We start from the raw sequence: 24,986 nt of genomic DNA, 5'->3' as shown, positions 1-24,986 counted from the left end.
CATTCTAAGCATTGGTGATAAGCAAAGAGATCAATCTTCCTTCCTCTCATTGAACATAGAGTTGAATATACAGACATGAAAATACTTGTAGTAGAAAATATTAAACAAAGAATCATACTAATAATAAGTATAACTGAAAACTGTGATGAGTGAGAAGTGCACTAAGGATATGTAACCGGAAACTGACCCAGAAAGGGAAGTCAGACTTCCCTCCAAAATATGGCTGAATAGAAACTGAAAGAGTCCGAGTCAACTGTCAAAGTGTAGTAGGTGGGAAGAAGTAAATGGCATTCGAGAAACTAAGAGAAGGCCAAGATGGCTAGAATACAGACATCACATTAAAAGATAGGGCAAAAGAGGTTATCAGGAGCTAGACTAGGTAGCTCTTGGAGGCCATATAAGAATTCTAACTTTAATCCTAAGAACAGTGAAATCTGCACTTTAAAAAAAATACACTGGTTCAATATGTTGAAGGAAAGAAAGGCTGTGGCAGGACCAGTTAGGAGGCTTACTCAGGTGACGCAGGTACAAGATCACAGTAGCCTGAATGAGGGTGATGGCAATGGAGTTTAGTATATGGATTTGAGAAATGTTTAAGAGATACAACGCTGGCATGTCCTGATGACTGACTGGATATTGCTGAGGAAGATGGACATGTCAAAGAATTGCAAAGGACATTTATCAAGGAAGAAAAATCAGGAAGAATGGGCTATTTAATGTTTTCCCTATATTTTTGTTTGATTTTGGTTTTATGAGAGAGGTATGAGGTAAACATTAAGCTTGGTTTTGGACATAAAGTTTAAAGTGTTGCTAACATTCAAATAGGATGGATATATCAAGAAGGCAATTGGATAACTAAGTCTGAAGCTCAGATGACAGATGTGAGTCTTTAGTATATAAGGAATAATTGAACTAGATAGCATAGAAATAATATAAAGTTAAATGAGAAGATGACCTGTAATTGACCTTCAAGTACAATGAGTCATATAAAAAGTCCATGGTGTTGGTAATATGGAGGTCACTGCTAAACTTAGCCTGAAATGTTTCAGTCTAGTAATGGGATTAGAAGCCAGAATGGATTATGAAGTGTGTGGGAGTTGACAGCTCTTTTGAGAAATCTGGCTGTGAAGAAAGTAGGATATTGGTAATAATAGGACAATTGCTAGCAGAAAGTGTGGGAGCTGAGTGAAGGATTATCTTACCTAGATCACATGAAAGAGACCTGAGCATACTCAAAATTAGATGGGAAGAATCTACTTAAAAGGAAAAGGTTGAATATCCACAAGAAAAAAGAGGGATGATTAATAGTTTAAGGCTCGGAAGTGAAAAGGGGTTAAGATACAGCACAGGTATAAATATTAGCCTTAGATAAGAAGGATAACTCTGTTGCAAAACAAAAAGGGAAGACGAAGATACAATGAATACAAAGAGAGACAGATCTGTCTGTCTCCAGTAGGAAAGTAAAGCAATATGTACCTTTCTAATTAAAAACATGGTCTCTAGGACATCATTCATCATATAACTTACAAAAACGATTGTTTTTCTTATATCAAAAAAGACTATATACTATATTCAGTTTTTAAAATATACTAGATGTAGGGTCATTACAGATAACAAATAAACAAATTTTTTCTAATTAAAAAATCTGTCTGGATTAGACAAACCTAATGAAATGTACACCTATCTATTTTAAAACATTTGTTTTGATTATAATTATGTATGTAATACATACAAAACACGTGTATATGTATATAAGTGGCACTCAAATGTAATTAGACAAATATTTTTACTGTCAAAGTTTAACACTAAGACATTACATGTATGCATTTAAAATATGAAGTATCTTTTAAAATCATACTGGACTTTAAAAACCAGTTATCAAAAATAGCTAGAGAAAAAACTAGAAACACGCAAAGATCTATCAACAGATGCAGATAAACAGATTGTTTTATATCCATACAATGAAATACTACTGAGCAACAAAATGGAATGAACTACTGATATACATAACAACTTTGATTAATCTCAAATATCTAAGTAAAAAACAGATATAGTACATACTGAGAAAATCGATTGATAAAAAACTCTAGAATATACAAGCTAGTCTGTACAGACAGAAGCACGTTAGTAAATGCATAGAGAGCAGGATGGGAAAGGGAGGAAGGAATTACAAAAGGGCATGAAGAAACTTCTGAGATTGACAGTTAACATTCACTGTCTTGAATGTGGTTGGTGATGCTGGTTTAACAAGTGTATGCATATGCCAAAACGCCAAATTGTATACTTTAAATATATACAGTTTACTATAAGCCAATTATACAAAAATAAAACATAAAAAAGACATCTTACTTTTGAATGTAAAAGAATGTATAAAAATCTGCCTTACAAATATTTAAAGATTACTTCAGAACATAAAACTACCATCCAATATTTTAACGTAGAAAATGTGTAAGTTTATTACCTTACAACTTTTGGAGCCTGTGGATTCTCAATTCCTTTAAAACAAACTTTTTTGATCTGCTCTCTTAAACTATGGCCAGTAATAGGTTTTTTTTCTTCTACTATGAAATCCCGGAATGACTTGGATGAAAATGAATGTAGAGAAGATGCCCTGTAAAAGATAACAGAGATAGTGTTAAAACACCCATTTTTCAAAAGGTCATTGCTAGAAGTCACAAGGGAACAATGACATTATATAATTACAGTTTTCAATGCAATGTTGGATTCCTGCTGTCAACTTTGAACTAATCAAAACTATGTGATAAGAAAAAATAATAGAGACTAACACTAGAGGTGATCCAGATTGAATGATGGCAATATTAAAAACAGCTACTATAACTATGCCTCAGGTAACAAAAGCTATACTCACAAATCAAAAACTAAGGAAGCTCAGCAGAAAAAATGTTACTTTTGTTGAATATTGCTGGTAATGTTACTTCTTGATTTGAGTGCTGTTGCATAAGATGTGATCAGTTTGTGAAACTTCAACAACCTGTACACTTACAACTGCACTCTAAGTGTATATATGTTTAAATAAAAAATTATTTAAAATTTAAACCTAATTTCACATGGACAGACTAGAGGAAATAAAATTTAAATTGATCTAAATAACCAAAAACACAAAATCAATTACACCCAACATAGGAGTAATACTTTGAGAATTAGTTAAGAGTGGAATGTATTTTAGAATAATATCCACCAAAAAACAGGCAAAAAGTTAAAAATTACATATAGATTAATGTAGCTTCCAAAGATTTCATACATGTTTTTATGGTATCAGAATTGTTTTATGCCGCAATAGATGTATTGCTTTAAAATTACTAATGTAAAAAGGATTTGAAGAATGATAGATAGTCAAGGTTAGGCACACAGGCTCTGTTGCTAGACTGAGTTCTGCCACACACTAGCTTTGACCTTGACTTAACCTCTGTGCTTCAGTTTCCTCATCAATAACATGATGATACTATCTCCTTCATCACAACGGTTATTACCCTGTTTCCCTGAAAATAAGACCTAGCCAGACAAGCAGCTCAAATGCGTCTTTTGGAGCAAAAATTAATATAAGACCCGGTCTTATTTTACTATAGTAAAATAAGTATAGTAATCGGTCTTATTTTACTATAGTAAAATAAGTATAGTAATCTTATACTAAAATAAGACTGGGTCTTATATAATATAACACCGGGTCTTAGATTACTATACTTATTTTACTATAGTAAAATAAGACCGGGTCTTATATTAATTTTTGCTCCAAAAGATGCATTAGAGCTGCTTGTCCGGCTAGGTCTTATTTTCAGGAAAACATGGTATAAGGATCAAATGTTAATTTATGTATTTAAAACAGTACCTGATTCAGAGAAATGCTATGTAAGCCTATTACTATCCACAACTTGTACAGCATTTAACAAAACTAACATGTTTTAAGAGAAGAAAATGAGAACACCAAAGTTCTGACATAAAGAAATATAAACAATTAACAGGCTTATTAGCATCCCTCTCCTTCCTAAAGACTGACTTAGAAAAATTAATTCAATAGAACCTTTACTTAAGTTATTTTGTACCCTAGAACTACACTGTACCCTTAGCAGCATGTACAGAATCAGTAACATTAGATAGTGAAAATTATGAACATTAATAATGTAAACAATTTCCTAGCCTAACAATTTTTTCCATGTTATTTACTCAGAAAACAAAATGGTCATGTTAATAAGTGAACACAAAGGCTAAACAGATAATTCCCAAAAAATTTAAATTCATACTCTGAAGAAACCATAAAATCCATGTCCTAATATTAAGTTTATGAACTTAATCGAATTCATAAACGATTTGGGGTACTCCATAAAAAGGCAAAGCCTTCTAAGTTTTTATATCTTGTTTAAATATTTATTTATACCTAACTCAGATCAAACCATATTTGCAAAACACTTTTACATGCATGCATCATCTAATTTATCCTTACAATAACAATTCTGACAGAAAAATATTTTCATCACCACCTATGTTTAAGAGTACAACAGAAGTTGAGGGATCTCAACACCATAGGCTCACCAGAGATAAGGCAGAACTGGAATCCAAACCTAATTCTTTTTATTTTTTTAAGTTGAATTTATAATATAAAAAAATTTCATGTATAGTTGACATTCAGTATTATTTTATATTAGTTTCAGGTGTATAGCATATTGGTTTTATGTAATTTATGCCGTGATCCCGTCAGTACCCACCTGGCACTATACATAGTTGTTGCCACATTACTGATTATATTCTCTATGCTGTATTATTTTGTAACTATCTGTGACTATTTTGTAACTACCAATCTGTACTTTTTAATCCCTTCACTTTCTTCACACAGCTCCTCAACTCCCCTCCCCTCTGGCAATCATGTTTGTTCTCTGTATCTATAAGTCTGTTTCTACTTTGTTTGTACATTTATATTGTCCATTAGATTCCATACGTAAGTGAGATCACATGGTATTTGTCTTTCTCAGTCTGAATTATTTCACTTAGCAAAATACCCTCTAGGTCCATCCATGTCACAAATGATTTCATTCTTTTCTATGACCAAGTAATTTTCCATTGTATATTTGTACCACTTCTTTATCCAATCGATTCTTGATGGGAACATTGTTTGCTTCCGTATCTTGACTATTGTAAATAATGCTGCAGTGAACATAAGGGTGCGTTATCTTTTCGAATTAGTGTTTTGGGTTTTATCAAAGAAATACCCAGAAGACGAATTGCTAGGTCATATGGTAGTTCTATTTTTAATTGTTGGAGGAACCACCAAACCATTTACCATTTTCCATAGTGGCTACACCAATTTGCAATCCCACTAACCGTTTCCTTTTCTCCACATCCTTGCCAATACTTGTATGTTGATTGGTGACAGCCATTCTGACAGGTGTGAGGTAATATCTCATTGCGGTTTTAATTTGCGTTTCTCTGACGATTATTGACGTTGAGCATCTTCTTGTGTCTACTGGCCATTTGTATGTCCTCTATGGAGAAATATTCAGGTCCCCTGCCCTTTTTTTAATTGGACAGTTTAGTTTTTTGGTGTTGAGTTATGAGTTCTTTATAATTTTTGGATATTAACCCCTTATCATATGTATCATTGGTGTATGTCTTCTCCCATTCAGTCGGATGTCTTTTCGTTTTACTACTGGTTTCCTTTGCTATGCAAAAAGTTTTTAGTTTGATGTACTCCCATTTATTTATTTCTTGTTTCTCTTGCTTGAGAAAATCAGAGAAAATATCACTAAGAGTCGTGTCAGAGAATTTACTGCCTGTTTTCTTCTAGTTTTATGGTTTAGGGTCTTACATTTCAATCTTTAAACCATTTTTATTCATGTATATGGTGCAAGAAGGTGGTCCAGTTGCATTTTTTCACATGTATCAGTCCAGTTTCCCAACACCGTTTATTGAATAAATTGTCTGTATATTCTTGCCTCTTGACATAGATTAAATGACCATATGGTACTGGTATAGATTTATTTCTTGGCTCTCTATTCTGTTCCATTGATCTGTGTGTTTTAATGCCATTATCATGCTGTTTGGATTACTATAGCCTGGTACTAGTTTGATACCAAGTTGCATGATATCCAATTTTGTTCTTCCTTCTCAAGATTGTGCTGTGGCTATTCAGGGTTTTTTTGTGGTTCCATTGTATTTTCATTTTCATTTGTCTCAAGATATCTTTTGATTTCTTCCTTGATCTTGTTGTTAACCCTTTCATTATTTAGTAGCATGTTATTAATATTTAGCCTCCACATGTTTTTCAGTTTTTTTCTTGTAATTAACTTCTAGTTTCATACCATTAAGGTCAAAGATGACTGATATGATTTCAATCTTAAATTTATTGAGACTTGTTTTGTGGCCTAACATATGGTCTATACTGGGAACAGTTCCATATTCACTAGAAAAGAATATATTTTTTGCTGCTTTGGGGTGAAATGTTCTAAAAATATCAACTAAATCTACCTATTCTACTGTGTCATTTAAGACTTATGTTTCCTTGTTGTATTTCTGTCTGGAAAATCTGTCCATTGGTATAATGGGGTGTTAAAATCCCCCATTATGATTATATTACTGTGGGTTTCTCCCTTTATATCAGTCAGTAATTGACATATATTAGGTGCTCCTATGTTGGGTGCATAAATGTTTACAAGGGTTATATCTTCTTGCTGAATTGATCCCTTTATATAATGTCCCTCTTTGTCTCTTATTATAGCCTTTGTTTTGTCTAAGTATTGCTACCCCAGCTTTTATTTTTGTTTCCGTTCATATGAAATATCTTGTTCCACACCTTTACTTTCACTGTCTTTCGAATCTGAAGTGGGTCCTCTTTTAGACACCATATGTGTGGGTCTTGTTTTCTTACCCATTCAGCTACCCTATCTTTTGATTTGAGCATTTAATCCATTTACATTTAAAGAGGTTACTGATAGTTATTACCATTTTATTATTCATGTTAATGTTTATATTAATGTTCTTTTTCCCTTCTTCTAAAGAAGTCCCTTTAACATTTCATGTAATACTGGTTTGGTGATGATGACTCCTTTAGCTTTTCCTTGTCTGGAAAGCTCTATCTCTTCATCCATTTAAATGATAATCTTGCTAGGTAGCCTTGGTTGTAGGTCTTCGCTTTTCAGTACTTTGAGTGTTTCATGCCAATCACTTCTAGCCTGCAAAGTTTCTGTTGAGAAATCAGCTGACAATCTTATGGGAGTTCCGTTATGAGTAACTAATTGCCTTTCTCTTTCCGCTTTTAGGATTCTGTCTTTAACCTTTGCCACTTTAATTATGTGTCTTATTGTGGGTGTCTTTGTATTCACCTTGTTTGGGACTCTGTGCTTCCTGGGCATGTATGTCTATTTCCTTTGCAAGGTTAGGGAAGTTTTCAGTCATTATTTCTTCAAATAGGTTCTCAATCTCTTGCTTTCTCCCTTCTCCTTTTAGTAATCCTATGATGTGAATGCTGTTATTGACGTTATCTCAGAGGTCTCTTAAATTATCTTTTTTTTTAAATACTTTTTTCTTTTTGCTGTTCTGAATGGGTTTTTTGCTACCTTGTCTTCCAAGTCACTGATTCGATCTAGTATGCTGTTGATTTCTTCTAGTGTATTCTTCATTTCAGTTACTGTATTCTTCATTTCTGACTGGTTCTTTTTCATGGTCTCTGTCCTTTTTTATGCTTACTATCTCTTTGTTGAAGTTCTTACTGAGTTCATCTATTCTTCCCCTAAGTTCATTGAGTATCTTTATATAACCATTCTTTTCAACTCTATTATCTGGTATAATGCTTACCTCAATATCGTTTAGTTCTTTTTCTGGAGTTTTCTCCTGTTCATTTGGTACATAATTATTTCCCCATTTTAGCTGACTCTCTTGTGTTTGTTTCTATGTATTAGGTAGATCTGCTACATATTCCATTCTTGGCTGGATGACCTTATGTAATGTGTGCCCTGTGGGACTCAATGGCACAGTCTCCCTAGTCACCTGTGCCAGGTGTTCCTGTCCCTTGTGTGTGTTTCGCATGCCCTCCTGTTATAGTTGAGCTTTGATTGCTACTGGCACATCAGTGGGTGGGAATGACCCTCAGACTGACTGGTTGTGGGGTTTGGCCACATTCACAGATTACGAGGTGCTCTGTGAAGGGCTTATCTCATGGAACGGGATCCACTCCAGTGGGCTCTGAAGTCTGTTAAGATCACCCTTTGGGTGTGCCTCTTGTGGGGCTAATTGGGTGGTGCTGTGCTGGGGTCTGAAGCTGACCTCCAGGTATGTCGGTTCATAGGGCCTCATGGGAGGGGCTCTCTGGTGCATGCCCAGGTCAGTCACTGCCTGTAAATAGCTGGGGACTTTGTAATAGGAGCTACGAAGCAATCTACAGTTGGTTGCTTTCTGCACTGGAGCAAAGGGTAATGGGAGAGGCCACACTGCAAACTGAGGGTGACTGCCACCAGTACTGGGATAGCTCCACAAAAAGCCCAGGACATCCCGAGGCCTGCTGTCACCTGCTGGCTCGTGTAAGGCTCAGCCACTGATAGAGCTTCATGTGGTATGCAAGTTGGATGAGGCAGGGTCTCAAGGAGTCACCAGGGTGGGATGAGTGGTGTTTACCAGATTAATGTAGATTCTTGTTTATTGCCAGTGCTGAGTCAGTAACTAGTCAGCAAGTCTCAGAGCATATTGAGGACAGCCATCACCTGGGGCTCACGAACCCGAGAGTTGTCCAAGAAAGAGTGAAATGTGGGTGGAGCTAGCTGTTCGCCAAGAAAGATTCTTCTGCATGAGTTGGGTGGAGCTAGGTTCCAGGAATTCACCAGGGTGGAGTGTGCAGAGTTCACTTGGCCAATGAAGATTCAGATTTGGCTATGTGGGTTAGGGTTCAACAGAGGAAAGATGGCACCCGGCTACCGGCTGCAGGGGAGGATTCTATATAGGGAAAATGGCAACTGTCCCTCAAAACCTCGACCTGAAGCTGTATAACTCAGCATCTCCCTGCATGTCTTTGACTCCTCCCAAGTCACTGTACCTCTACCAGAGCCCAGGGGGAATGCTTGTGAGTGAGTCTGTGCACGGGTCCTTTAAGAGGACATCTGGTTTCCTGCAGCCTTCTGTCTCACCCGGATCGTCAGAATCCGCACTGTTTTTCACAGCCAGATGTTGTGGGAGCTCCTCTTCCTGGCATGGTCACTCCAGGCTAAGAAACCCGGTGTGGGGCCGGGGTCCCACACTCCTCGGAATGATCTCTGGGCCGACATATCCTTCTGGATTTTCAACCACCACAAGTAGGTGGGAGGCTGATCATTTCTTGTCTCCATCCCTCCTACCAGTCTTGACATGGTTTCTTCTTTATATCCCCAGTTACAGGTCTTCTGCTCAGTTATACTTCAGACAGTTTTCCAGATTGATTGTTCTATAATTTAGTTGTAATTTTAATATGGTCATGGGAGGAGGCAAGCACAGTATTTATCTACTCCACCATCTTGGTTCCTCCTCCAAACCCAATTCTTAATCATCACAAAATTCATACTCTGACATCTAGTCTACCACTGCCTTCAATAAGAAATCAAAGGCGACTGGGTGGCTCAGTTGGTTAAAGCGTGAGCTCTGAACGACAGAGTTGCCAGTTCATTTCTACATGGGCCAGTGAGCTGCGCCCTCCACAACTAGATGGAAGACAACGAGCTGCCGCGGAGCTTCTGGAGCGGCAGCTGGATGGCTCAGCTGGTTAGAACACTAGCTCTCAGCAACAAGGTTGCTGGTTCAATTCCCACATGGGATGGTGGGCTGTGCCCCCTGCAACTAAAGATTGAAAATGGCGACTGAACTTGGAGCTGAGCTGCACCCTCCACAAGTAAATTGAAGGGACAACTACTTGGAGCTGATGGATCCTGGAGAAACACACTGTCCCCCAATATTCCCAAATAAAAAAAAATAAAAAAATAAATAAATCAAGACAACACTCCTTATAAAGTGCCAAAGGTAACACAATGGGAGAAAAATAGTGATTCACACTTTGTTTTGTTAGGATGTGAGCTAAGCATCTATTCACAAGAAAATCAGCTAAAAGTTTTTACTAAATTACTATTTACTCAATAAAGGTTAAATCAACACAAAATGCTTCACATAAGATTTTTCTAAAAAACAAACAAAAATTCACCAAAAACTTAATATATGTTAAAGAAATCAGTTAAACACGTGAACATAACAAAATTAAGTTATTAACATTTATATATTTGATTATACAGTGTTGACAGTGCTGTGCTAAATGTGTTCTACAGATTAACTCACAATTCCCCTGTGAAATAGGTACCTGTTTTTAGACCTATTTATGGACAGGAAAAGTAAGACAGAGAAAGGTTAAGTAACTGATCTAAGTTCACAAAGATACCAAATAACAGATCCACCATTTAAATTCAAGCAAAGGTCACTCCAAAACCTTGGCTTAATCACTGTACTGCTGAGTCCACATTTAAGTCATTTACCTAAGTAAAAACCTAAATCATGAGAGAGATTTTCTTTATAGATTTGTATCAGAAACATGACCTGAGGTATTCATGTTAAAAACATTTCTTCGAAAAGGACTTTCTTGACTTTATCACAAAATTTCGCCCCAAACACACACATACATAGAACATTAAAAAATTTATATACATATACAAAAGAACCACTCCCCATTTCCTTACCAATTCCTTTCTCCTCCTAAAAGCAAACATACCTGAAGGTTTCTATTGGCAAACAAGGTACTTATGGTGTAAAGTATAGTATATAATTATTCATTTAGGAACACTGCTGGCAAAAACTCTTGCCAGCAAATACGATGAATGTCTCATGAAGTTCATGTCTTTAAATACAGAAACTTCACAATGACGTGTATAAAAAGCACAAGTTGTCAGATTCACCCTAGTGGTAATTTGGACACTTTTAGATGTGATATGTGATATATAACCTTAAAAAGTTATTTTTAAAAAGTTACTTATGATAAACATCTCCTTAAGAATTAATATAGGTAACAGGAGTTAACAAAATATCTTTAACTCATATGTTCATTAATCATGCATAGTAGTTACCTACAAAATGTCTTACTCAGTTTTCTTTAAATGAGTTATTATTCTTTCCACTGATCATGCCATAATTTGAAACATATCTGGTTTCCCACAATTTTACTTTCCTAACTCATAAGCTCTGGCTATTTTCCATCTTAGTAGACAGAAACTTTATGGAGAAGCATTTATAGACATTTGTAGCCACATAAAAAATTAATCAGGATTTGTTCCTCAGCTAAAGCAGCCCTGAAATGTTTGCTTTAATGAGTAAAATCTCTAGCTGTAAAAAGTTAAATAATTGAAATTAGTCTATAATTTATAGATTTGCTCTAAATGGAATTTCGAAGAATTTACATTCATAAATCAAGTCAGGCCACAAAGATTGTACATTCTTCTAAAGATGACTGGTAAAAAATGTTGTATTATTTCGCCAAGTAAAACCATGGATAATAAAAACTGGCAAACTCCCATATACACTTGATGTTTCCACATTAGATTTAAAGTCCAACTGGTTAGAATTTCATTCTAATGCAACAAGCAGTTATTTTTAATACTTAACAATGCCACACCTAACTGAATGCAGCATGGTTACAACTATATGTTAGCAGTCATAAAGACTAGGTGAATGAATATGTGAACAAACTAGAGAAAATCCTCATTACAACCAGAAGTGGACTTAGAGGGCTAATTTGTGATTTGTTAACAAATTGCACATTAACCCTAATATTAAAACAGAGTATAAAAATATCTAAGAAAATAAAATTACATTAGATAATTCATCAGGATGATGAAAATATGCCTTTGAGAAGTATTTTAAAACACTTTACGATAAATCACTATGGTAACAAATATATTCTATAAATGCAATCTGTAAATCCGATTAAAATGCTAATTTCAGATTAATTTTGTACTTTTTACAAAACAGAAAAAACTTTAAGTGCTACCAACTTTCTTTATAGCAAAATTCACAAGGAATATTCTCAGGAAAACAAATCTATTCCATTTTTAATTTCTTCAAGCATATGTTACATGTATTTACACCTTGTATGTATCTGATTAAAAATCAGAGTAATATACTAAACTTGAAGCATTCTAAGGATTCAATAAAAGTAACAACCAAATAATGATTATTTCCATTTAAATATGCATCAAATCCCAGAAGAGCAAACATCTACTATTTTATAAAAATGTATCCTTAACATTTCTAGCAAATGTTTTCTAATCTGTGCCATTAACTCAGGATATTTCCATAATCAAACAATAAATTATATGTATATATTTTTATATATGCTTACTTTATATATATATACATATACATATTATATATATGCTGAAATATGTATCTTGCATACATATATTTTACTAAGTTAGCTCACCATCTAATGAGTACAAATAAAAATAGTACATACATTCAAAATTATTTAGCAGAAATGAACTTTGAAAGATCCTTCAGATACCAAAAATTCAGTTGCAAGAAGTGATAAAAAGGGCATAAATGATTAATTTTATGGCAATTGGTACCTCTCACTCTGATAATTCAGAAGAAAATTCTCTGTAATTGGTGAGTTAAATTTTCTTGGTATCCCCAAATACATAAAATCCATTATTCATTTGTTTGTATTTAAATTTGCCAATCACATTTTCATAAAATAAATGTATAATAAACATCATAGATGTTTCACAGTCACCCAATGATTTTTCAAGAAAAAAATACTGATTATATTTTTGGCCAAATTTTATGGCATCTTTCTTCCCATGTTTCTAGAATTCTCTTTAATATGCCATAACACATTTCTTTTGAAATTTAGATAGTCCCTTCAAAATGGATGGGAGTCTGAGCTCACGTTGCTAATAACTACTGGGGAAAATTTTTTCTGAATTTGAAAATCGAAGCTGGAAGCTTCAGACAAATGACTACTTTAATCCTTTCCCCTGAAATCCCATATAAAGTAAACAGGCAAGTAATCAGAAAGGCATAAACCCACAAAGGCAGAAAGAATAAAGCATTAAGACAATGGCAGACTAAAACTAGTAAACTTTTGCATAATGGAAAACAGCTGGAGTGATGATTGATGTAGTGGAAATAAAGGAAACCTAATTCTCAGCAAGTGAGACAGTGATAGGGTATAAAGCTCAAAACCCTGAATAGGCTCATATATTGGAGCCATCTTATGTATTGAATTCTAAAGCAGGCATGAGGAAGAAAATGTGAACATTGGTTCAAAGTTTTTTTGTAGAGTGGTAGAGAATGTCAGATATCCTCTCTATCTCTACGTGGTCAGATGACTGCACCTCTTTATCTTGATGGAAGGAAAATGTGATTGAAAGTCACTAGTAATAGAGGCAGGCAGTCAGGAGTAAACTGGAGTGTACAAAGTAAACACACGGAAAGGAGAAGTATGAAAATCTATACCAAATGATGAAAACCTCAGTCCCAGCCCTAACCTCCTTAACCTGATAAGCTGCCAAAATGCTGTCAACCAAATATAAAACTTAAAGGGCTCCTCTTTAGAGAAACCGACAGACACAGGAAAAAAGACATGGAGATACTGACATATGGGGCTCCTCTAAGGATACTACGTCACCCTACAGTCATACCTATCAGTCAATCTGTTACACAGGCACACAGAGTTTCCAATTAGAACTTAAAAACAATAAAATAAAACAAAACATAATTAAAACATAGAGAGAGTGGATAAACAAGAACATAAATCAATGACTATTTTTAATTTGTATAAATGTCATGGTTTTGGTTTTTTTTTGAATCATTATGGTCAGTTTATTTTGAAAAATGTTTTCAAGTATAATGAGTATACAATATTATATTAGTTATGTTAGTTTCAGTTGTACAACATAATGATTTGGCATTTTTATACCTTACAATGTGATCACCCCACTAATTCTAGTAATCATCTGTCACCACGCAAATGTTATCACAACATTACTGAGTTTATTCCCTTTCATCTTTTTACCCATCTCCCCAACTCCTCTCTTCTGATAACCATCCCTTTGATCTGTTTCTGAGTATGGTTTTAATTTTTTTTAGATTCCACATATAAGTGAAACAATACGGTATTTGTCTTTCTCTGTTAATTCACTTAGCATAATAACCTCTAGGTCCATCCATGTTGTCACAAATGGCAAAATTTCATTCTTTCATTTCTGCATATTATCTTTTGTGTGTGTACCCACACACACACACACACACACATACACACACACACAACTGTATCTTCTTTATCCATTCATCTATCGAAGGACACCTAGGTTGCTTCCATATCTTACCTATTGGTAATAATGCTGCAATGAACATGGGTGGTTATATATATATATACATATATATATATATAAATGTTATCTAATTAGTGTTTTCTTTAGCTTGGGATAAATACCCAGAAATAGAATTGCTGGGTCGTATGGTCGATCTATTTTTAGGTTTTTCAGGAATATCCATACTGTTTTCCATAGTGGCTGCACCAATTTGCAGTCCCACCAACAGTGCACAAGGGTTGTCTTTTTCCCACATCTTTGCCAACATGTGATTTGTTGACTTTTTGATAATAGCCATTTCTGAATGGTGTGAGGCGATATCTCATGGTTTTGATTTGCATTTCTCTGATGATTATGATTAGTGATGATGAGCATCTTTTCATGTTTACTGGCTATCTGTATGTCCTCTTTGGAGAAATGTCTTTTCATGTCCTCTGCTCAGTGTTTTGATGAGATTTTTGTTGTTAATTGAGTTGTATGAGTTTTGTAATATATTTTGGAAATCAAGCCCTTATTGGAAATATCATTTGTGAATATATTTTCCCATTCAGTAAGTTTTCTTTTTGTTTTGTTGATGGTTTCCTTCATGTGCAGAAGTTTTTTAGTTTGATGACATGCCATTTATTTTTGCTTTTCTTTCCCTTGTTCAAGAAGACGTATCTAAAAGATACTGTGTAGATTGATGTCAAATCGTTTACTACATATCTTTTCTTCCAGGAGTTTCATGGTTTCAGGTCTTTAACCCATTTTTAGTTTATTTTTGTATATAGTGTATGTAAGAGATTACGGTGTAGGGAGGAGGGTCATTTTTCTTGGCATGTATCTGTCCAACACCACTTGTTGAAGAGACTGTCATTACTCCATTGTATACTCTTACCTCCTTTGTTGTAGATTAGTTGACCATATAAGGAAGGGTTTACTTCTGGGCTTTCTATTCCATTCCATTGATTTATATGCCTGATTTTGTACTAGTATTATACTGTTTTGATTTTTATAGCTTTGTAGTATAGTTTGAAATCAGGGAGCATGATACATCCAACTTTGTTCTTTCTCAAGATTGCTTTGGCTATCTGTGGTCTTTTGTCACTCCATAAAAACTTCCTACTGTTCTTCTATTTTCTAGTTCATTTATTTCCACTCTAATCTTCATTAATTCTTTCCTTCTAATTACTATGGGTTTTGTTTGTTCCTCTTTTGGGTTATTTTTATTGGTCTTCACTATTTCTTCTTTTAATCTCATCTCTTTGTATTTTGACTGGATTCTTCTTCCCATTTTTTGCATATTTTTTAGTTTACAATTACCATGAGGTTCATATACATTAATCTGTACCTACAGCAGTCTATTTTAAGCTGACAGGTATTTAAATTCTAAAACATTCTAAAAGCAGTGTACTTTTATGGCCCCCGCCACTTTTATTTTTTCAATGTCATGTTTTACATCTTTGTTTTGTGTATCCACTGTTATTTATTGTAGTTATATTTGATTTACTACAATTGTCTTTTAACCTTCATATTAGCTTAATTGGTTGATTCACTGTGATTATTGTATATTTGCCTTTACCAGTGAGATTTTTTTTCTTTCCTGCATTTTCTTTTTTCTGGTTATGGCCTTTTCTTTTCTGCATAAAGAAGACCCTTTAACATTTTTGTAAGACTGGTTTAGTGGTTGTGAACTATTGTTTTTGCTTCTCTGGGAAACTCTATCTCCAATTCTGAATGATAACCTTGCTCGATACAGTATTCTAGGTTGTAGATCCTTTTCTTTCAGTACTTTAAATATCTTCTGCCAGTCCCTTCTGGCCTGTAAAGTTGCTTCTGAAAAATCAGCTGACAGGGGGCCTTATAGCGTTTCCCTTGTATGTGACTTGATGTTTCATTCTTGCTGCATCCTTGTCCTTAACTGTTGCCATTTAAATTATAGTATGTCCTGCTATGGGTCTCTTGGGTTCATCTTGTTTGGAACTCTCCGAGCTTCCTGGACTTGGATGTCTGTTTCCTTCCCCAAATCAGGAAAGTTTTCAGAAATTATTTCTTCAAATATTCCTTCTGCCCTTTTCTCTCCCTTCTCCTGGAATCCCTATAACGTGAATGTTAGGGCACTCACTGTTATCCCAGAGATCCCTTATACTATCTTCATGTTTTAAAATTCTCTATTCATTTTGCTGCTCTGATTAGGTGATTTCCATTACTGTGTCTTCCAGGTCACTAACCGTTCTTCTGTATTAACTGCTATAGATTCCTTCTAACGTATTCTTCATTTTAGTTGTTGAATTCTTCCTCTCTGATTGCTTTTTTTTTAAATTATATTTTTCTCTTTGTTAAAGTGCTTTCTGAGTCCTAGTTCCTCTATTATACTTTCAAGTTTGTTGAACATCCTTATGATAATTTTTTTGAATTCTTTATCATTAGGGTTTTTACTTGTTTCATTAGGGTTTTTTCCCTAGTTTTTTCTTATTCCTTCATTTGGGGTATATTCTTCCGTCCCAATTTTGTCAGATTTTCTGTGTTTGTTCCTATGAGTTGGATAGAATGACTCTCTCTCCCAGTCATGAAAGAGTGGTATCTGTGTACAGACTGTGTTGGATAGTTTTGGCAGGACGGCCTGTTGTAGTCAGGGTTGGCACATGCGTTGCCTGGTGTGTCGCCTGGCCTGAAGGAGTGGGTTCTGAGTGGTGCAGCCTGGGGGGTGCATGATTCCTTTCCCTTCTAATCTGGGAAGGGCTTCCAAATATAGATGCAGCTGCTTGGTATGCTCTTGGCGTGCCCTATTGCTTTAACTGTCTGTGATCAGAGCAGGGTCTGGGCAGGGCTGCTTTGCATGCTTGCAGCTCAAAGCCCCACTAGCTCTGACCTTTTGCTGAGTGGGGCAGGGCCCCTGCACACATAGTGATACTTCGCTAGCTCTGCAGGCTCTCTCCGGAGCAGCTCTTCATGTGCCAAACTCCTCTCACTCCACTTGGGCAGACCTGCCGGCATGCCCTGTTGCTTTAATTGTCTATCCACAGAGCATGGTCTGGGTGGGGCACCTCCACGTGCCTGTTTCTCAATGCCCTATTAACTCTGTCTGCCCTTTCTCCAGGTGGGGCAGCCATGTGTGTCCATAGCAGCACCCCAATGATTCCATACAAGGAAGCCCTGTGTGTGGCTACTACATTTTGCTAGCTCCTTACTCCCTCCAGGTGGGGGAGCCCTGCATGCACACAGCACACAGTGGGTGCATGAAGCAGCATCCTGCTGTACCCACTGGATCAATGTCTAGGTGGACAGGCCCCTTGTCTACATACTATAACTCCCTCCTATTTCTATTGGATCTAGCTCTAGGAGTGGTGGCTGGGGACATGCTTCGGGGCCCCGCACTTCTGCCAGAGAACCTGGATGGAGCCTCCGCCCTCTATCCACGTTCACGGGATACATAAACAATGGTATTCACTGGTTGGTTCCTCTGGTCCTGGGTTGCTCCTTCAGCTCTTGGAGAGCTCTTGTGGTTCTGAGACCTTTGGTCCCTCCCTCTTGCTTGTTGTGCAGAAGCTGTTCAATTGGCTCACAGTTGTCTCTCAGGAAGAACTGCTCCAAATATAGGTGTACATTCGACGTGTTCTTGGGAGAGAGCATCCTTTTTCATTTTTTCATTATGGTATGTATTCTACTATAAACTATAATTTATCCATTTACTGCTATAAAAACTTAGATTATTTCCAGTTTTTGGCTTTTACAAATAATGATATAAATATTCCAATACATGCTGCCTGGTACACATGTGCATATATTTTGTTGGGTATATACTAAAGAGTGAAAAAGTTTAGAGCATACAGGTAGGTATCTTTAACAGTGAATGTTGAATAGGATACTATAAAAGCACACTAATAGCAAACAGGAAAGAGCTCTTGGCAAGTAAAGATTTTAATAGTTGAAATGAAATATTTAGTAGAGGGTTGTAAGATAAGTCTGGGAAATGTTGCAGAAAGTAGAATAGGAAGACAACAGAATGACAAATGTAAGAAAACTAATGGAATGCAGGAAAAGCAATATTCAACTAACGTGAATTCTAGAGAAAACAGTGAGGAGGAAAGTATCAAATAGTATATAAGATGTTCTTAGAACTTAAATACATGATTTTCCCAATTAAAGTAGCCCAGTAAGTATTCAACATATCAAAAAGAACCACATTAACACACATCACTGAGAAATTTCAGGACACCAGGTCCTTTATGCTTTTAGGAAAAAAAAGAGGGCAGGGAGGAAACTGGTAATCCATAAAAAGTTAGGAATTGGAATGGTATTAGATTTCCCAACAACAGGTAGAAAGAAAAAGAACAAACCCTACAAGTGATTCCTAACTTATAATTCTGTTCCAAGCTAATTATCAGTCAAGAACAAGGAGAGTAAAAACATTTTCATAGATATAAGAGCTCCAAAAATGTTATGTCTTAGATATCCTTTGTCAGAAAACTACAGGAGCTGTGCTATATCAAAACAAGGAGTAAATCAAGAAATAGAAAAAGACAGGATCTGGGAAACAGGGGATCAAACATTGGAGGGAAGCAAAGGATATTCCCAGGATGACAGTTAAAGGAAGTCTCAAGATGACTGATATTCAGAGGCATGGAAAAGACCAAGTTAAGACCAGAGAACACAGCTAGCTCTAAGGTAGCTGCCACAAGAAAACAAGCAAAATTGATAGATTACCTGATTTGTTCATCGTGTTAGAAAGAGGTATGTTTTAAGAGTTTGGGGGGAAATTAGTGATGAATACACAGAAATCAAGGGAAAAATTAAGGAAATTAGTTATTCTAGGGGAAAAACAGTATAAAAAAAGTAAACATAATCATACTCAGGATAATTTACCAGTCCATAAAAGGGAAGATTGCGGCAGGGGACTGCTATCTTTCATTACAAGCCTTAGAGTATTACCATGTATCAAATTTTAAACTGGTTGTGTTTTAATTTGATTAAAAATTGTACTTTACTGGGGCTGGAATGAATTCCTATGTTTGAAATAGATTTTGAACCAAAAAATTCAGTATGCCAATTAGTTGGATTCCCTAATTTGAGTGATCATTGTTCCTTCTTTGGTTCATTTACTTTTTATTTTTAAATAAATAAATTGATTGATGGCATGGCTAAAACTATATTACTAGGCCCAAAGTTTTCTCATGTGCTTAGTTAATTATCTCAAATTGCAATAAATTATTTTGAGGATTGATCCAAGAACTCTTTTTCCCCCACCTTTTCCAATAATTTTGATTAGGGAAAACACAACAAAATGTTGTAATAGCTACCCCGTAAACCTTGTAGAGACAGTACCAGAATCAGTCTTGTATACTGCCTTATCATCAGAAATTAAAACAGTGCCTTGCACGTAGAAGGTACACAACAAATATTAATGAATTAAAACATTCGACTAAGCCCATTCTCTCAAGTTTTACATACTCTTTCTATTTTTTAACTTAGGTTCTCCCAACCTCCTATTTTTCTTTATTTTTCTGTGATCATGCTTTAGATCTACTAGTGTCTCTGAGAGACACTGATTTAGTCCTGTTGGTGGCACTCAAAGTAAAATGCGTTGTTATTCTCTTCAAAATAGTTTACACTTTAATTGGGGAAAACATTTCCTTTTACAAATAGAAAAATGTGGCATTAGAAGGAATGAAGAGACTCCCCCAAACCAAGGGTGGCCTCCAAGATTTTCTTCAATGCCTCTGAGAGATACAGGGTTCTACTGATCTTTTTCTTGCCCTTCACACTATCCATGTACTTTTCTTCTAGAATTGGTTTCTAATTATTATATTACCAGTTATACAGAAAAGGGAAGATGGAAGGGGAGCAAGAAGTACAACATATTTTACACATCTCAAAATTGCTATCTGACCTCTTTGTAGATTATTCCTATTAATGCAATTACAGGTAAATTCTAATAGAGAAAACTTACATGTTATGTAAAAAGCCCTGCTTAAAAAAGCAATAAGTACAAACTTTGATTCTAACAACATAAAGATAGAAGGACATCGGTTAAAAAAAAAAAAGTAGTTGGATTTCATCAGGTTTTTCTATGGTTAAAAAATGTTTACTGTCAAATTTTTCTAAGATACATACTGTTTGATAGAAAACGTAAAAACAAGGATGTTCCTTTAAAATACTTTAGCAATAAACACTAATGAAAATACCAAGAATAAATTTTATCTATGTAAAAAAACTTTTGAAAACCATGATGTGCTTGTCAAAACAAACAAAAATAAAGTATTTATTTCCTAAGATCCAGTTTTTAACTTAAAAGCAAAAAGGGAAATGGAATATTAAAAAAGATGCGAGGAAAACCCCAGAAGCCAATAACTACATTAAAAGCTAATACATTCCAGTCAAGATGGCAGAGTAGGTAACCACCTCCTCCCAAGTGTGACCATTAAAAATCGGGAGGAGTATGTCAGCTGAGGAGGTCCACCTGAGAGGAATGAAGAGTGCCAGCCCCGCACCAGGATCCCCAGCCCAGGGTTCCAGTGCAGGAAGAGAAGTCCCCACAACTTCTGGCTGTGAAAAACAGTGGAGATTGGGGCTAAGTGAGATGGAGGGCAGCCAAACTCCTAGGCGCTCCTCTTAAAGGGCCCAGGGATGGACTTACTTGCTCTGAGCTCCAGAGCTGGGGCACTAGATACAATTCAGGGAGGAAATGAAGTGTATGAATACAGGGTGAGAGACAGAGGGGGAGCTTCCTCCCAGACAGTAGTCCTGGCAGAACCCATTGTTTCTTTGTTGAGCCCTTCCCTTCATGGCACGTAGATGCAGATGGCCACCATATCTGGATTCCATCAACCTGGCTAACATGCTTTGCCCCTCCCTGGTGATTCCCCGTCCTACTTAACTTTATGCCCATCCAAGCAATTTCCAGTGGCTTTTCCATATAAACAGTCTGTGTTGGCTTATATTGCAATTTTAGAATTTAATTTTAGATTTCCTAAAATCTCTCGAAGGTTGACAAACCCTAAGGAGTTCCTCACCACCAAACCAGTATCATAAGTAATGTTAGAACGACTTGTTTAAGAAGGAAAAAGAAGGAAAAAGAGATATAAAATGTGACTAGTAAAATGGCAATAACTACAAATGTGTCAACAATTACTTTAAATGTAAATGGATTAAATGCTCAAATCAAAAGATAGGGTGGCTGAAAGAAGAAGAAAACAAATACTGCCTACAAAAGAGTCAATCCAGATACTGAAAGTAAAAGGGATGGAAAAAGATAATTTCATGAAAATGGAAAGAAACAAACAAAAAGCTGGGGTAGCAATACTTATACCAGACAAAATAGACTTTAAAACAAAGGCTGTAACAAGAAACAAAGAAGGACCCAGTAATCCCACATCCTGGTATTTATCCAGAGAAACACAACATAGGCTCATTGCCTATTGTTTATGGTGGCCAAAATGTGGAGACAGCCTGGGTGTCCATCAATGGATGAATGGATAAAGAGGAGGTGGTGCACATATACCATGGAATATTACTCAGCCATAAAAAAGAATGAAACCTTGCCATCTGCAACAACATGGATGGACCTAGAGTGTATTATGCTGAGTGGAGTAAGTAAGACAGAGAAAGACAAATGCCATATGATTTCACTTATATGTGGAATCTAAAGAAAAATAAACAAATATAAGAAACAAAACAAACAAATTCATAGATACAGAGAACATTTTGATGGTAGCAAGATGGGAGGGGATTAATAGGATGGGTGAAAAAGAGGCAGGGATTAACAACTACAAATTAGTAGTTACAAAATAGTCATGGGAATATAAATATAGCATAAGGAATATAGCAATAACATTGTAATAACTATATATGGTTTCAGATGGGTACTAGATTTATCAGGATGGTCACTTTGTAAGTTATATGAATGTCTAATCCCTATGTTGTACACCTGAAACTAATATAATATTGTATGTAAACTAATTGAAAAATGAAAAAACTATCACACAAATAACAAATACTATTTATTTAAAAAAAAAAAGTTAATGCTCAGATCTATGCTTATTTAATAAAAATTAGAGCATACCATGTATGTGCTGGTTTTGAGGTTTTTGAAGAAGCAGTTAAAGCTGTTTCCATGCTATTCATCCCTGAATTATTTTCTTTGGTAGTCATTGCAATCATTTTGCGTTGCTTCTGAGAAAGTTTAACTCCAGGAGAAATCATTTTGCTAGAAATTAAGTTATATTAAATCAATTAGTTTCACTACTTCTTAACAAAGTTTAATTCCATAAGAAATCATTTTGCAAGAAATTAAACCAATCACATTAATTTCTGCTTAATGAAGATTATAGGTAATTATATTGCTTTCTGTTTATTTGATGTGGTTTTAGTATTACTGCATCAAAAAGGTCCACAAGTTTCAACAGTGACAGTATCAGTTTATACTACCAATGATTAAGTAATAGCTACATATGCGCCTCCTACTTACTAATATAGTTACATTAGAACTCGTTTACAGTGATCATTTCAGAGGTAAGTTTCTGTGTTCCAGAAGAGCTGGACTATCAACCTAACTAAATCTTTACCATATATTTAAGAAATAATGTTAGGGAGGCTAGTTATCTAGAAAAAAGCTTATAACTAACTTTAACTTAAAATGTAGAAAAATAATAGGAAAGGCCCAGTAGGTCTTTCCAGTTCTTTAGGGAAGATCTATAACAACATGGTCTTTCCTTTTTTATGATTTGTTTTATAACCAACCCCAAATTTGTCTTTGGTGTAGCTCCACATTTTTGTCTGTTTTCTTCAATTTGCATGATGGTTCTGAGATCCATCACAGGAGGGCTGACAGGACTAAAAGACACATAAACATTTTTTTTTTTTACAATATATTCATTTATTCAAAAGTCAAATTTCCAAACTTTACTGAAACTATAAATTATATATAAGACTTACAATGAGAGGAAAATTTAGGTCTTTTTTATCAGCTGTGGTCAACTTCAAAATAACATATTTTGAATGAAAGCTACTTTTATATAAAAATAAATAAATAACAACTAAAATGAATTAAAACTCTTAAAGAAAAAGTCAAATAGGGATATTCTTAACTTACCTAACTTAGGCAGAAGGACTCAAAGTTCTATTAAACTTTTATCCTTTAAAATGAATGGAACTTAAAAATTATATTCTTTCATTTTAATAAAATTATTAACACCATCTAATGTTAACAAAACTAAATTTAGTGGAAAAAGTCGGGGATGCTCAACAATATTAGAGACCCACCAGAGGGAGTTAAACCATAATGAGAAAAAAATTCTACAATGTTTAGAAATACCCAATATATTTTGCTGACTTTACACCAAGCTAGTCTTAAAAGATTTTTAATAAAATAGTTTAACATTGTGATTAGAAGGTGTTTCTAGGTGTTCTCACAACTATATTTACTTAGAAAGACAAAAAACTGGGACTCATTCTTGAACTACCTTTAGACAATGAAGCAACATACACTAGCACATCCATAACCTTTGTTCGAACTGTGCAAAATACAGCATATTTCAAAATAATTGCACAAGTCATCCGATAATAATATAACTGGGAAGTCAATTAACAATTTTAGAATATTATAAACCATAGCAGGTATATAAAGATGAATCACAAGGTCAATAAACACTGAAAAAGAACACTGAATTTTAATATCTATAGTTTTAAAAACTGACTTTTCTAAATAAGAGAAAAATATGGATAAAACATAGGTTAAAAGCACAGTATAGCATTACATGAATATTTTCTGAAAATTAATTGTGAATAACAATACATTTTGTGAGATCTTAAATACCCCCTACTATGCTAAAAAAATAAAAGAAAAAGTAAGCCTAAAAATGACAAAATGGTCTTCCTCAGTGGAAACTGGGTGTTTTAATTAATATATACTATGCAAAAAAAAAAAAAAAAAAAAGCTGGTATCCAGTCAGTGCGTGTTATAGTATTTACTAGTATTCACAGATGATAATACAAAAGCAACTGAAGTTTGTCTGGGGAAAAAAAGAGCCTGGGGGCGGCCGGATGGCTCAGTTGGTTAGAGTGCGAGCTCTGAACAACAGGGTTGCTGGTTCGATTCCTACATGGGCCAGTGAGCAGCACCCTCCACAATTAGAATGAAGGACAACAACCTGGAGCAGATGGGCCCTGGATAAACACACTATTCCCCAATAAAATTAAAAAAATAATAATAGTAAAAACAAAAGAGCCTGTTTTAGCTAGTTAGTAATTTCTACGCATTTAGGTAATTTTCTATGTATAATATGAGAAATCTGTATTAATATTTTTAAATGTGCTTATTTAAAATTTTTCATATGACTAAAAATGAATGATGTATTTCAGACTAACAGGTATGGCACAAAATGAATATCCTACCTGAAAGATCCAGCAACCCAACTGGAAGAACTTGAAGTATCAATTCTGTTACTGGGAATGGGCTGTGGAGCAGATGTTTTAAGTATTGGTGATTTTTCCCATGGTTTTAAATCTTCCCTAAAATATGTAGGAGGTGCACCATTAACATATGGTTTACTTTTCCCCTGGGGATTTAAAACAAAAAAAATTAAAAAGTGAAAAAAAAAATCAGGAACCTAGCCAAGCAGCTAACACATAGCTGATACTAAAATATTGGTTAAATTATATTAAACAGTATAATCTTATAACAATAAT

At 35.1% G+C, this 24,986-nt stretch overlaps 1 protein-coding gene across 2 annotated transcripts in view; it reads right to left on the bottom strand.

Annotated features, from left to right (window-relative positions):
- Window positions 1-24,986, bottom strand: part of IBTK (inhibitor of Bruton tyrosine kinase) — an 87,569-nt gene that overhangs the window by 8,274 nt on the left and 54,309 nt on the right. For both annotated transcript variants that reach the window (XM_081044761.1, XM_081044762.1), the window contains exons 23-26: window positions 24,693-24,856; window positions 23,040-23,132; window positions 22,363-22,506; window positions 2,462-2,611 (exon numbers count right to left, since the gene is read on the bottom strand). In XM_081044761.1, the coding sequence (XP_080900887.1) occupies window positions 2,462-2,611; window positions 22,363-22,506; window positions 23,040-23,132; window positions 24,693-24,856 (551 nt within the window). The remainder of the gene's footprint in view (window positions 1-2,461; window positions 2,612-22,362; window positions 22,507-23,039; window positions 23,133-24,692; window positions 24,857-24,986) is intronic.

This window comes from Rhinolophus hipposideros, assembly GCF_964194185.1.
Source record: "Rhinolophus hipposideros genome assembly, chromosome: 3".
NCBI lineage: Eukaryota > Metazoa > Chordata > Mammalia > Chiroptera > Rhinolophidae > Rhinolophus > Rhinolophus hipposideros.
The sequence above is the reverse complement of the archived record's forward strand: the minus strand, read 5'-3'. Positions and strand labels throughout refer to the sequence as shown.